Raw genomic sequence first — 14350 nt, forward strand, 5'->3', positions numbered from 1 at the left:
CAGTTATTGGCTGTGATCCTTTGGAGCTCAGTTGGTAGAGCATGGCTATTGAAATGCCAGAGTAGTGGGTTCGATTCCCGGGACTACTCATACGTAGAATGTGTACACACACGACTGTAAGTGGCCTTGGATATAAGCGTCTGGCAAATTATTTTCCTCAAAACTCACCTTTCCCAGAGAAGGTGAGACATAATGCACTTACAGTCATGGAATAAAGATAACTCTCTATAGATATCGCTATTTCAGTAACAATAATCTATGCCAGTAAGAGTAATTTATTTCTAACAACTACTGTTTTCTAACAGTTCTTACCAAAACATAACATTTCTCCCAGGCTTCATGGTAAGATTTTTTATTTTATTTTTAAACTTGGTTAAACAATAATTCTGAGAAGACAGGTGAACTACAAATGATTTCCTTAGGTCAGATGACCAGAGAGATTGTAGTACATACTGTTTGCTTTCTATCCCATAATCAACGCATTCTCCCTATTATATTTACACTGTTGAAACTGCAGAGAGACACCTGTTGCCATGGGTGATGCAGAACCATTTGGCCCTTTATGGACATTAAACATGCCAGTGTATGACTGCAGTTCATGTAACCAACATGTAGGCTACAACTTGTTCTTTACCTACAAGTTATGTGTTTGTTATGCAGGTGTGCATTATGTATGTGTTAGTTTGTCAATGTGGAGGCATCACTGTCCATTTACATTTACATTTTTAGTCATTTAGCAGACGCTCTTATCCAGAGCGACTTACAGTAGTGAATGCATACATTTTATACAATTTCATACATTTTTTTTCTGTGCTGGCCCCCCGTGGGAATCGAACCCACAACCCTGGTGTTGCAAACACCATGCTCTACCAACTGAGCTACAGGGAAGGCTGTCCGTCATTGAGCCATGAGACGGCCTAATGGAAGTCATCTCAAAGAGACAGGCCAGTCATCCCTGTGACCCGCTTCCCCTCTCACAACCGCCTGGCCACAGCCAGGTTCCCGTCAAAAATGGTGAAGATGTCCCACTCAGGCTGTTTACCATTGAAACAAATGGTCATAGTTCCGGTCTGCTTAAGGGGTGGCTCTCCCATGGCAGCTGGGTCTGGTCTGCCTAGTTCATTGACTGTTTGAACCAGAAGAAAGAAGCAAGTGAGGTGTCTCGCTTCCTCTTCCATCTCTGGTTCACGTCTCCCACCCACCAGTGATACCTACACAGGCCCATCTCATAATGGCTTCCATTATCATGACAAGCCCTGTAATGGAAATGATGGCCATTTGTCTGGACCACTGCTGAGCTAACACAGTGTGTGGGACACCTTAAGTGCTTCTGAGACTGCCTGGCAGAAAAAACAACTTTGAATGTAGGCCTATGTGTAATTTTACACTGAGAGTACATGCATAGAGATGACTACTATTTTGGGTGAAATATGGGATAGAAATAGCTATTAAATGTATTTTGAATAATTGTGATCCAAAAATGACTTCCTTAGACCTTACATTGGAGTAACAATCCATAGAAGCCTACCAACAACCAACAGACCAGAGCATAGATTCCTCAAACATTTTTGGATGGGAGACACCTACGTCTACCAGCCTAGTAACTTACATGGGAGAAAAATCCCCTTTCACTCTACCCAGTGCTGAACGTAGTGGTTGTAGTTATCTTCATTCAGAGAACGGCCTGTGATTTTATCCACAATACAGCATCACAGGTCAACAGTCTGATAGGGGAAAGCAAGGTATGAATAGAGAGGAAGGTATGAATAAAGAGGACCAATGATGTAATGCAGGTCCATTGGATCGTACATATGCCTTGCAGAAAGCAACATTTGATGAACTTCATCTCTCTACGTGAACATTGCTGTTTAGGAATACATAAATACATAAATGCTCGTGTTTTTTTATGTTTAGGCACAATAAACGCTCATAGAGAGCGGTGAATCTCTACGGAGTGCTGAGAAAGCAATGCCGCTGTCCATGGTGCTGAAACCTATTGCGGTCGCTCTAAAGTATTTGCAGGGAGAGGTAAGAATGTGATGGCATATTTCAGCCTCAGACAAACGTATATATATGTCAATCCAATTGTGGGATGCTGTTTATACTATTTTGTCACAACATGTTACTGCACATTTCTAAATGGACCACATTAATGGTCCGTGAAATCGTGAAAGTTTGTGGACATGCAACATGTTAGACGCGTGACACCTATGACTCGTAAATATATGTCTAATTTGAGCCTCAAACAAAAACATCCGTCTAAAAATAGGGAGAAAGGTTATAAAAATAGGGGCGATTGGAGATGTAAGCGGGGGTGCGCCACTGAGTGCATATGTCAGTCACCGGTGAGAGCTATTTATAGAAACGACGAGATTCATCTCTGCACTCAAGCACAGTTTGCAACAGGTGTGCGTGTGTATGTGTGTGTGTATGTGCGTGTCTACTCTTCGAGCATCCTATAAAATATATTTAAGACTACAAAAATGCTTCAAGTATTACATAGACTACTTTAACATTTTACATTTACATTTTAATCATTTAGCAGACGCTCTTATCCAGAGCGACTTACAGTAGTGAATGCATACATTTCATACAATTTCATACATTTTTACATTTTTTCCTGTGCTGGCCCCCCGTGGGAAACGAACCCACAACCCTGGTGTTGCAAACACCATGCTCTACCAACTGAGCTACAGGGAAGGCGTGGTAAGAACACCACGGCAACACCGTGGCAACATTCCTTCATACAGTTCCTTTCAAATAACTTCAGAAAACATCACATTTCATCTCAAATTGAACTTTCACAATTTACTGGATCTGACTGTCGTCTGTCACAGATTTTTACACGTAGATAAGAATACCTGCTGCACGTCCCCAAGCCTCCCAAGACTATGATTTCGGCGACGTTTTGTATGATACTTTCATTGAAGAGGATGTATTTTGGGCAAGATCAAACTCTGGTCTTATCTGTTCAAACTAAAATGCCCATAGAGAACGGGTTAGGTTCTGATCACCATGTTGGGATATGCATCTTATCAAAGACAATAAACTCTGCAAAATACAAACACGGGTGCTTATAAATAAGATAAAACTGTAACCTGTGAAAATGTTTATTTCACAAATAAATCCCCGTTTGGATGCAAGAAGACCCACAACCAGCCAGGTTTTGATGCATAGACTAGACATAACTCAGTATCACCCTTAGCTACACATTCCGCTCAAATTGCCTTATAAGGAAGGATGTTGCAGTTTATGTAAGATATAGGGTATACAGCGCGATTAGCCTATGTCTCTCCTACAGTGTGCTCTTTAGAATTACCCACCCCCTCCTCTGTCTTTGCGCGTTAGCCCTGGAGGCACTGCGCTGCCTGACAACTGAATTACAGTCAGAATGGTGGATTCCATTCATAAAAAGCGATTGAATTTGGTGCTGTAACTCTGCCCCGCGTTTCTCCCTCAAGCAGACTTCCACCCATGCCAGACTATCTTTTCGCTGGAGCATATTTAATGGATAACGTTGGCATGCATCCGTGTTACCCTAGAGATCGACGGCAGAAGGTTTTACGAAATGCATCGCATCCTTCATAATCTCATAATTACATAAACATATTATGAACCAGTTTGGCTAGGCAAAGACGCATTTGCATCATGTAGGCTACTGATAACCAAACCTACACTATATTAGTAATTATTCATTTTCAGGGAGGATAAATTGTTCCTCGGGTGCCAGACATAGAAACACACAGTCTCTTTCGTATGCATCTCGGTTTCAACCCCCCCCCCCCCAGTACACGGTGGTCCGGTGACTCCGTCTACGTTTTACGCTTGTCTCCGCCCATTCCTCGGTTTTGTCCAAATCGGGCTTTTTGCGTCGCCGGAGCTCCCGAAATCAAACCCACGTCATCACTTGGTAGAGGGAAGGGCTGACGTCAGAAAATAGTTACCAAAAGGAGAGGGTATGAGCGGGAGGGGGAGCGGCAGAAGTAGATAATTTCACCATTGCTAACATTGAATCCCCCTCGTCCACCCTTCCCTCTAGCCCCCCTTCTCCCTACTACGTCGGTGTTGGCGCGTTGGGAGCCCCCCTTCATCACCGGAATCCCGGCCTATATAACTTACTCGAGAGCAGAGTCCCTCCACCAGATTTACGGGATCCGGACATCTGGGCGAGAGACGGCTACTACAGCCGCCGAATCACTCACACTCTGAACGGGGGGAGATACATTCAACGGCTAGCCAGCAACCTTGCTGGACGCTGTGGCGGAACCGAAGAGGAACAAAAATACCTGATAGGAGAAGGTCTGAAGCCTTACTCTGGAACGAGCTGAGATGAAAGTCCAATAGTACTACGACAAGGTTATTACTACTACTAGCCTATCTCTGACACCTCATCTTGAGGGAAAGATACCCAGACCTCATCAGACGTCACGGTCAATACTATTCCGTCGAGTTACAATTCCAACTGCAGGGAATTGAGTCAATCACTATAACAGGCTACAATGTATCGATCAACGAAGGGGGCGTCAAAGGCTCGGAGGGACCAAATCAACGCGGAGATTCGGAACCTGAAGGACTTGCTTCCCATCTCCGACGCAGACAAGGCACGACTCTCATACCTACATATCATGTCCCTTGCCAGCATGTACACCAGGAAATCGGTCTTCTTCTCTCAAGGTAAGCCCCGATTTAGTTTAGAATCGACAAGTTCAAACTCAGTGTATAATCCATACCTATACATAGCTACAAACATTTGTGAATGAAACATATACTGACAGACTGTTGCTTCAATCTGTCTGAGCTAGTGGCATGCTACGGTGAGATTTACGTGTTGAATCAACAGGTGCCATATGTCTTGTCGAAAGAAACAGTTGATGAACTTCATGTCTACATGCTAATTATGTTATTTAGGAATACATATAATGGAACATTATTGTGTTTGGTTCTTGGGTGAAAAACGCTTTTAGAGCCGTGTGTCGCTATCCAGTTCTGAAACGCTTCTATCGCTATCCATGGTACTGAAATCTAATGCGGCTGTTCTATAGCTATTGCAGGGAGCAGAACCGTTGCACTGGTTCTATGATGACATCCATTAGCTAGACAGAAACGTTCATTCATTTTTTTTCATAATCTTTTGTTTTTAGAATCGGGATCTGCTGGCAGTCTCGAGGAAAGCGCGAGGTTCCTGTCTTTCCACGAGCTGTCGGAGCTGGTGCAGGAGCTACCTGGGTTTCTGCTGCTGTTGACCGGGGAAGGCAAGCTGCTCTACCTGTCAGACAGCGTCTCCGAGCACCTCGGCCACTCCATGGTGGGTCCACGGGAGACCGTGTCATGTCTAAATATTAAGCTCATAAGTTAATAAAAAATGTCATGACAATATGTTTAATATGAACTCCTCTTTCAGGTGGATCTGGTTGCCCAGGGTGACAGTGTGTATGATATCATTGACCCTACTGACCACTTCATCATGAGGACCAACCTGGCCCCTCCTACGTCACCTGACACAGGTAAGACAGTGGTACAGAACAGCGGTACCAATGGCTTGCATTTATTTCCCTCAGATCATTGTTGATACTCACAATCCCTCCTTGCCACCTCTTTCCCTCAGATCGTCTATTCCGTTGTCGTTTCAACACTTCCAAGTCGGTGCGCAGGCAGAGTGCTGGGAACAAGCTGGTTCTGATCCGGGCGCGCTGCCTGTCCCCTCCCTCCTCCTCTACCACACCAAGCACCTACTGGACATCCAACCCTGTTTGGATGTGCTTCTGTTCCCCTCTGGAGGCCGTCCCCACCCGCTCTGGCCTCGGGGGGGACCACGTTCCTGCTCTTATCCCTCCTGCTGCTGAGAACAACTTCTTCCTAGCCTCGTTCCAGTCTCAACACAGCCGAGACATGAGGCTCCAGAATGCACAGGACAGGTGAGGCCACACCCACTAACAAGGCAGCGCCAACTGTTGCATTAGATCTTCTGAGTGATAATATAGTTCTGAAATAGCATAAACTTACCATGTCTTCTCTCCATCTTCCCTACAGTGTCAGTGTTTACCTAGGCCTCGATGTGTCAGCCCTGAGGTCTCGCTCCTGGTACAGCCTCCTCCACCCACAGGACCTGTCACACGCCTCCGCTCAGCACTGCAGCCTGTGTAAGCACCAATTCACTGATACCACACAGCCACCACACAATTACACTGTATCCACTTACACCCGATATCTGATGTTGTTGTTCCCTCTTTGTTCCCCCACAGTGAGAGAAGGAGGAGAGGGTAGATCTGAGATGGTGGTACGGGTGGAGTCTGCAGACCAGTCTTGGGTCTGGCTTTACATGGTACTGCAGCTGGAGGCAGGAGACAGCCCCATCAGCAGCAACAACTACATACTTAGGTACTAGCTCTACCCTATGACAGATTATCATAACACATCGCCAAGAGATATAAAGGAGATGACTGATTGCAATAAGCAGAAGGGAATCTTACTAACCATTTCCGTCTCTCACTCTTTCTGTTTCTCTCTCAGTGAGGCGGAGGCGTGGTCGGTGAGACAGCAGCTGAGCACAGAGCAGACCCAGCTGACCCTGGTACTGAGTACCAGTACCTCCCGCCAGGACAGCTTGAGTCTGTCCAGCCCAGACCAAGTCTTCACCCCCAGCAGCAGTGGCCTCTCAGCCCAGTCCTTTGACTTCAGCATGACTGTGTCGAGTGTGGGCTCCTCCGATGAGACAGGGGGCGCCACCACTGAACCCATGCAAGTGGAGGGCGACCCTCGCTCTAGTATTTCCTCTATTGAGGAGGAGAGCTTCTTCCAGCAGCAGCAGATGCCTGCCCCTGTCCAAAGCCCATCTGCTGCCTCCTCCCCCACCCCGGTTACCGTTGCTACGGTAGCAGACCTGGACTTCCTCACTCAGAACATTCTCCTGCCCCCCTCCTTCCAGCTCGAACCTCCGCTGCCTGCCCTTCCCCTGCCCCTCCCCCCAGTGCCCACCTCCCAGGAGCAGCAGACCAAAGAGTTTGTGTGCACGCCCCCCTACACACCCCAGCTGGGCGGTGGCAGCTTCCTGTTCGGCGAGCCCCTCTTTAGCTTCGACCCCACTGGCACCACCACCCCCCCTCCCTCCACCACCACAGCTACAGCCACCACCTCCATTGCCACCTCCCTCTCTCCCTCCGCCCCACCCGCCCCACCCACCACAGCCTCCAGTCCTGCTCCCCCCTCCTCCCTGTGCCTCACTGGTCCCTCCACCGACCTGTTCTTCCCTGCTGATCCCTGCAGTGGCTCTCTCTATGAGAAGCTACCCCCCACCCCTGACAGCCCTGGGGATGGGGACTGCACAGTGATGACCTTGCCTGAGGTTCGGGGACCCCTGTATGTAGATGTCCCTTTAGGGCCCCTTCACTACCCCCTCGAGGGCCTCCTCACCCCAGAGGCCTCCCCCGGTAAACAGCCCTGTCTCTCTTTCTTCTCCCTGGAGAGAGAGAGGGAGAAGGAGAGAGCAGAGATCTCCCTCTTAGCTCAGCATATCAGCTCCTTAGCAGAGGGATTCTACCTGGATCCTCTCTTATCCAAGCTATCCCCTCCTTCCATGTCCCCCTCCTCCTCCCCTCCCTCCCCCTCCTTCTCCCCATCCCTAGACACCGCTGGTGTTGACTCTAGCCACATTCTGGGAGAGTTTTACCCTGTTAAAGCGTGGAGAGGCCTGGACTTCCCCATATTCCATGATGATGACTCTCTGTTTGAAGAGAGCATCTTAGAAGCCCTTCTCCAGGACTTCTCCACCCCTCCGCCCCTCTCCCCCACCCCCTCCCTCCCCCCGCCCTCTCCCCCCAACCCAGTGTGCTGGCACTCACCCTCCCACTTTGAGGGGGTCAGCCACTTCTGTAGCGTCCAATCGGCGCACTGTAACCCCACGGCCGGGTGTGGGGTGATGTTGGCCGGCGAATCCGGGGCGATGGCAGAAGTGGAGGGGCTGGCGGAGGAGCCTATGGAGATTGAGGTGGCGTCATCACCTCTGTCCTCCTTCTCCTCCATCCCAGCATCCCCTCCCCTGCGACTCACTGCCTCCCCCACCTCCGCCCCCTCAACGCCCGTCGACCCCTCTACACCCACCGTGCCTTGCGCTCAGTCCCTCCTGGAGGAGCTGGCCGCCCTGGAACCCATGTTTGGGGCCGGTGCCTCGATCGCCCCCGGCTTGGGTCAACAACCTGAGTTGTATCAACTCCAGTGTCACCAGCCGCCACAGTGCTTCCACAAAGGTGAGAATCACCCAGTTCACTTGTTCTACCGTCTTTCTCTGTTTGAGAAATGAATTAAGATGTTTTAAACCTGAACATACCAGACTAATGTCCCCTTCCTCTTTGTCTCTTGTGTTTTTCAGATGGGAGTGGAAGTGTTCCTCCGTTCTAAAATAAGTCTGTGACTTACTTCATTAAGTATGGCATATTGTCATATTTCGTGGAGCTATTTTACTGAAAAGTAAAAATGATTTAAGTGTATAAATATATACATAATGTATACTACTAAAGGACTTGAACTCCTACATGTCTACTGAGAACAAAGATTGCCTTCATATTTTTGTTCATATATTCATCCCTGTATTTCTATTTCAACAAATGGTGCAACATTTACATAATGGTGCAACATTTACATAATGGTGCAACATTTACATAATGGTGCAACATTTACATAATGATGCAATATATACATAATGGTTCAACATTTACCAACCGAATGGACCCACAACTGACTGAGTTTTGGGTCCATTTGGTGCCTCTCAGCTTTTCTGTATCATGAGCTTCAGATTTGATCAGACAGAGACGTCAACAAAACCTCTGACCTTGTAAAGCGCCGTTTAACTTCCAGACGCGCATTTGTATTCACTCGTAGTGAAAAACCTGTTGTGAACAAAAAAAAAGAACACATTCCTTGATATTTCAATAGGGAAATTACTTAACGGCATTATTGCTTGTAATGCAGCAACGCAAACCCAAATCACAAATGTGGTGAAAGTCTATGTTTACAAAATCTCTACTGACCTGGTACAACCGCTGACAGTAGCTGACAAAAGGGGATCCGATTTCCTCTCTCCCATCTTCAATATTCAGTTTCCACAGAGAGACACATAGTTCTACTCTGACCTTCTGGTACTCCTCTCTCTTGTCATAGCCTTGAAGGCCATGTCAAAATGTACAAATACTGTAGTTAAACTACGCCAATACTTCAGACACTTTGATCTTTGAGTTTGCGGCTGCACATTTTAAAACATTTGACTTCATGTTATTTCTCCATTACAAACTTGTGTATCAATGTGATGTGCAAAGAAAATACAATACAAAACATATGAAGACAAGATATCTTGGAATGTCCACAAGCAGGAACGCATGACGAAGGTTTCCGGTATTTACTAGGTGTTGCCAAATGGAAATCGTCTGGAAGTTACTCAACAACTGTGTGTGGCTCTGTTGTGTACAGGACCAGCACATTGTACAATAGACTCTGAATGTGGGCTCTTTAGGTCACCGTTCTCTTTGGCTTGGCTTGAAGGGTAGCTATGCTGGATTTTCTTGCGGCATTAATATTTGCAATGCTGGCAGTTTATAGCGGCTCCTGTGTGCCTGGCATGGCCATGGCCTGCTGAACTCTAACTGAACTCTTTCTCCATGTCCATTAACAAATGGACAGTCACATCATAGCTCGAATGGAGTTACGGTATAGTGAGACACAACACGACTACGCGAATGACAATGTGATTCTTCTTTTTTGAGAGGGGTTGGAAGAGAAAAAAATGGAAGTTTTGTTTTAAAAAATGACCTGAAAAATAGTGTGACGGGGTGCTATTTCTATTCAGTTCCTCCTAAGCGACACGGGTTGAGAATGGTACTATTCCCATGGTGTCGACATGCTAACGTAGAGTTGTCTACGGTCAAGTAAAGGATTGATTCCTACGTTCTAGCTATTAAATGCTAAGTTGAACATATGTGTAGGTATATTATTGTATGTGTTATATCGAAAACAATTATTGATGTTCAATGCATAAAGCATTATGTCTGTGGATATATGCACATGCCGTTTTTTTTTTGAAGGGTTGTACACATTTGTACATTTGTATGAATACATCAGTCTGTACATAGAGACATTTCTATTGTTTAAGAGGGTCTATATACACATGATGATATATTGAATGGACATTGTGGATCAGTGTTCTCTTGTGTTGCTGATAAGTGTATTTGTTTGTCAAACAAATGCATTTATATTAAAGTGCACTTAAAGCGGTTGGATCTCTGTCGTCACTGTCAGTCCTCCTCATCCTCCTACCTACAATCATCATCCCTCCTTCCTCTCTCCTCGTTTCTTCCCCTGGAGCGAGCTCCGCTCAGCAACAGCACTGACGCACACACACGAGGAGACAGTGTCTCATACCATCTGACTCAGACTGACGCACACGCTCCACACCGAGGCTCTCTCACTTACACATGGCCTCCCACTTAAGCAGGCGTGCTCGCGCTGACGTTGAGACACCCACACAATAGGACCCCCCTCTTTACAAATAGCAGCTGCCCACACTCACTCAATGTACCTGCTACACTGACAGCGCGCGGTGATGGTTTCAGACTCCATATATAGGCATTCCTGTCAGCGCTCTGATTCAAGCAGCCCCCCCTTTCCTCAGCCTCCAACTCGGATGGGAGAGAGCGAGAGAGCGTGATGGACAGTTATGAAGAAATAATGCTTCAGAACCTAATTATACAGCAGGTAGATAAATCATGTACTATCAATCACTGACTAGTACCCGGTGCAAGTTCTATGCTCTTCACATCATGGAGGGTACATTTGGGTAAAAATCATTAGCTGACTGATGGGCATTGCCACGTTACAGTGTAAATGAATCCTGCCACCTCTCTGGTCTCCTTTGACATTTATTACAGTCACCCCCCCCAGGTCCCTGAAACCTCATCTCAGCGGCAGAGCTGCAGGAAACAGGGTGCAAACATGAGACCTTCAACACCTTAAAAACTAAACCTGGAGAGACAAAGCCCTGCCGTACCATGCTGGTTCCTGCAACCGAACATTTTGTTCCAGCACCATACCAGTCACTGCAGTGAGCCTCCTGGATGCGAGCCTCCTGGATGTGAGCGCAGCAGAGACAATGGAGCAGTTCAGCTATCGCCTGTCATCTTGTGGCCATGAAAATTAGTACACTTTTAAATGCTTGCAGCATTTGCAGCATTTTGTGAAGCCACATCAATAAGGCGTCATAGTTTTCACCTGGACAGTCAGTCATGGAAAGAGCAGGTGTTCTTAATGTTTAGTCAAGTACAGTAGTTTCCAGATCCATCAGCGTTCAAGGTGTCCTCTTCCTTCCTTGACACCCTCATCAAACGTGTTAAGCGTACAACGCTGTGGTGGGTATGCAAATACATGTTTCCAGATGCATAGCCAGAATGCCATTAGCCACACACACTCAGTTTTGACAGATGGCAAGCAAAAGGAGATGCAGGAATTTGTATAACAAATTCCTTTTAATAAAACGGGTTGGGCTTGGTTTATCAAGAGAGGAGATGCATTCCTTAAATCAAATATTTCAACTCTGAGGCAAAACATGAACCTTGCTGAGAAAACTGGCATAAATACACTCACACTTAAAATCATTCATAATAACAAACGTTTATTTCGCTTAGCAGTACAGAGCAAAATGACAGTTATGACAGAATGTGTGTGTATGTGAGTGGTATGTGTAGGTTACAGGGTCAGTATAAATACATCTGTAGGATAGAGGGCGGCTCTCATTTCTTCTTCACTGACACTGCCTCGTCTGCAGCTGCTGCCTCCACTCTCAACCTCTCCTCCTTCTCCTCCAGGAAAGTACTGTACTCCTCGGCCGATAAACTGAAAGTGGGATGAGAGGGAGGGAAGGAGAGAGGGAGCAAAAGTAAAGCAGTCCTAACTGAATAACGGTGCGTCACAACAGAACCATAACAATGATGACAATGACACTTATTTCCAGTCTATCAATACATATGAGAGTACAATAGAGTACCAAAGTATGAGTCATAATACCCATAAAACCTAGCGGTCCACCATTCATTTTTCTCATAGGGGATTTTAGAAACATTTAAAAAATAAGGGCTGTGTTTCATGTAGGCTTACCCTGACGTGATGTTTTGATGTCCAAGAGCTTTACAGGTTACAGCAACTTTTACCAATATATTCGCCTGTATTTACCCCCCAAAAATGAAACGCAAATTAGCTGCTAATGTGGCCATCATAAAGAACTACAAATGCCATGATCTGAATGAGGCTGCCGAATCGAGGCAAAGGTAGGAATCTCTGGATTAACTAATGTTAACTACATTGGGAATTAATACATTTGCTACATTTCTTTAAATGGACAAATCTGAAAAATGTCTTGTGCAAGTCTTAAATTGGCACAATACAGTGGGGGAAAAAAGTATTTGATCCCCTGCTGATTTTGTACGTTTGCCCACTTACAAAGAAATGATCGGTCTATAATTTTAATGGTAGGTTTATTTGAACAGTGAGAGACACAATAACAACAAAAAAATCCAGAAAAACGCATGTCAAAAATGTTATAAAATGATTTGCATTTTAATGAGGGAAATAAGTATTTGACCCCCTCTGCAAAACATGACTTAGTACTTGGTGGCAAAACCCTTGTTGGCAATCACATAGGTCAGACGTTTCTTGTAGTTGGCCACCAGGTTTGCATACATCTCAGGAGGGATTTTGTCCCACTCCTCTTTGCAGATCTTCTCCAAGTCATTAAGGTTTCGAGGCTGACGTTTGGCAACTCGAACCTTCAGCTCCCTCCACATATTTTCTATGGGATTAAGGTCTGGAGACTGGCTAGGCCACTCCAGGACCTTAATGTGCTTCTTCTTGAGCCGCTCCTTTGTTGCCTTGGCCGTGTGTTTTGGGTCATTGTCATGCTGGAATACCCATCCACGACCCATTTTCAATGCCCTGGCTGAGGGAAGGAGGATCTCACCCAAGATTTGACGGTACATGGCCCCGTCCATCGTCCCTTTGTTGCGGTGAAGTTGTCCTGTCCCCTTAGCAGAAAAACACCCCCAAAGCATAATGTTTCCACCTCCATGTTTGACGGTGGAGATGGTGTTCTTGGGGTCATAGGCGGCATTCCTCCTCCTCCAAACACGGCGAGTTGAGTTGATGTCAAAGAGCTGCATTTTGGTCTCATCTGACCACAACACTTTCACCAGTTGTCCTCTGAATCATTCAGATGTTCATTGGCAAACTTCAGACGGGCATGTATATGTATTCTTGAGCAGGGGGACCTTGCGGGCGCTGCAGGATTTCAGTCCTTCACGGCGTAGTGTGTTACCAATTGTTTTCTTGGTGACTATGGTCCCAGTTGCCTTGAGATCATTGACAAGATCCTCCCGTGTAGTTCTGGGCTGATTCCTCACCGTTCTCATGATCATTGCAACTCCATGAGGTGAGATCTTGCATGGAGCCCCAGGCCGAGGGAGATTGACAGTTCTTTTGTGTTTCTTCAATTTGCGAATAATCGCACCAAATGTTGTCACCTTCTCACCAAGCTGCTTGGCGATGGTCTTGTAGCCCATTCCAGCCTTGTGTAGGTCTACAATCTTGTCCCCGACATCCTTGGAGAGCTCTTTGGTCTTGGCCATGGTGGAGAGTTTGGAATCTGATTGATTGATTGCTTCTGTGGACAGGTGTCTTTTTTACAGGTAACAAGCTGCGGTTAGGAGCACTCCCTTTAAGAATGTGCTCCTAATCTCAGCTCGTTACCTGTATAAAAGACACCTGGGAGCCAGAAATCTTTCTGATTGAGAGGGGGTCAAATACTTATTTCCCTCATTAAAATGCAAATCAATTTATAACATTTTTGACATGCGTTTCTCTGGACTTTTTTGTTGTTATTCTGTCTCTCACTGTTCAAATAAACCTACCATTAAAATTATAGACTGATCCTTTCTTTGTCAGTGGGCAAACGTACAAAATCAGCAGGGGATCAAATACTTTCCCCCCCCCACTGTACCCGTTAGCTAAGATGTCAGCTAGAGATGACGTGCAGGAGCTCGCAGGGATTTGTCTTGCATGATTTCTACTTTGATGCTAATTAGCATTTTCAAATCAGAGTAAATAGAACCTTTATATACTGATAAAAGTCACCTTGTCCAAGAGAGATTTACACGGTTATCAATACGTCACGCTAGGGTAAGCCTACACGAAACACAGCCCTTATTTAAAGTCTTTCTAAAATTCCCTATGGGGAATATTAATGGTGGAAACAAGGTTTTATGGGTATTATGACAACTCCACTGTGGGGCTCTATAGAGTATGACCCTATAGTTTTTCA

At 45.9% G+C, this 14350-nt stretch overlaps 2 protein-coding genes across 2 annotated transcripts in view; one reads left to right on the plus strand and one right to left on the minus strand.

The window, feature by feature from the left end:
• The first annotated feature begins 3991 nt into the window (after nucleotides 1–3991).
• On the plus strand, nucleotides 3992–10254 carry npas4a (neuronal PAS domain protein 4a). Its single transcript, XM_029730066.1, has 8 exons — nucleotides 3992–4674; nucleotides 5142–5305; nucleotides 5402–5504; nucleotides 5606–5915; nucleotides 6031–6140; nucleotides 6243–6378; nucleotides 6511–8243; nucleotides 8366–10254. The coding sequence occupies exons 1-8, from the start codon at nucleotides 4500–4502 to the stop codon at nucleotides 8392–8394; spliced, it is 2760 nt and encodes a 919-aa protein (XP_029585926.1). The 5' UTR covers nucleotides 3992–4499; the 3' UTR covers nucleotides 8395–10254.
• A 1379-nt stretch (nucleotides 10255–11633) lies between these two features.
• The window catches only part of mrpl11 (mitochondrial ribosomal protein L11), a 54461-nt gene continuing 51744 nt past the window's right edge, over nucleotides 11634–14350 (minus strand). Inside the window, exon 6 of the mRNA XM_029730078.1 lies at nucleotides 11634–11874. Within this exon, the coding sequence (XP_029585938.1) occupies nucleotides 11772–11874 (103 nt within the window). The 3' untranslated portion in view covers nucleotides 11634–11771. The remainder of the gene's footprint in view (nucleotides 11875–14350) is intronic.

This window comes from Salmo trutta, chromosome 3, assembly GCF_901001165.1.
Source record: "Salmo trutta chromosome 3, fSalTru1.1, whole genome shotgun sequence".
NCBI lineage: Eukaryota > Metazoa > Chordata > Actinopteri > Salmoniformes > Salmonidae > Salmo > Salmo trutta.

What these genes read in the sequence shown, in the direction of transcription:
- npas4a (XM_029730066.1), top strand. Translation starts at nt 4,500, where the DNA reads ATGTATCGATCAACGAAGGGGGCGTCAAAGGCTCGGAGGGACCAAATC. An exon ending in CGCTCAGCACTGCAGCCTGT is followed by an intron (nt 6,141 to 6,242) that starts GTAAGCACCAAT and finishes GTTCCCCCACAG; the next exon opens with TGAGAGAAGGAGGAGAGGGT. An exon ending in AGCAACAACTACATACTTAG is followed by an intron (nt 6,379 to 6,510) that starts GTACTAGCTCTA and finishes TTTCTCTCTCAG; the next exon opens with TGAGGCGGAGGCGTGGTCGG.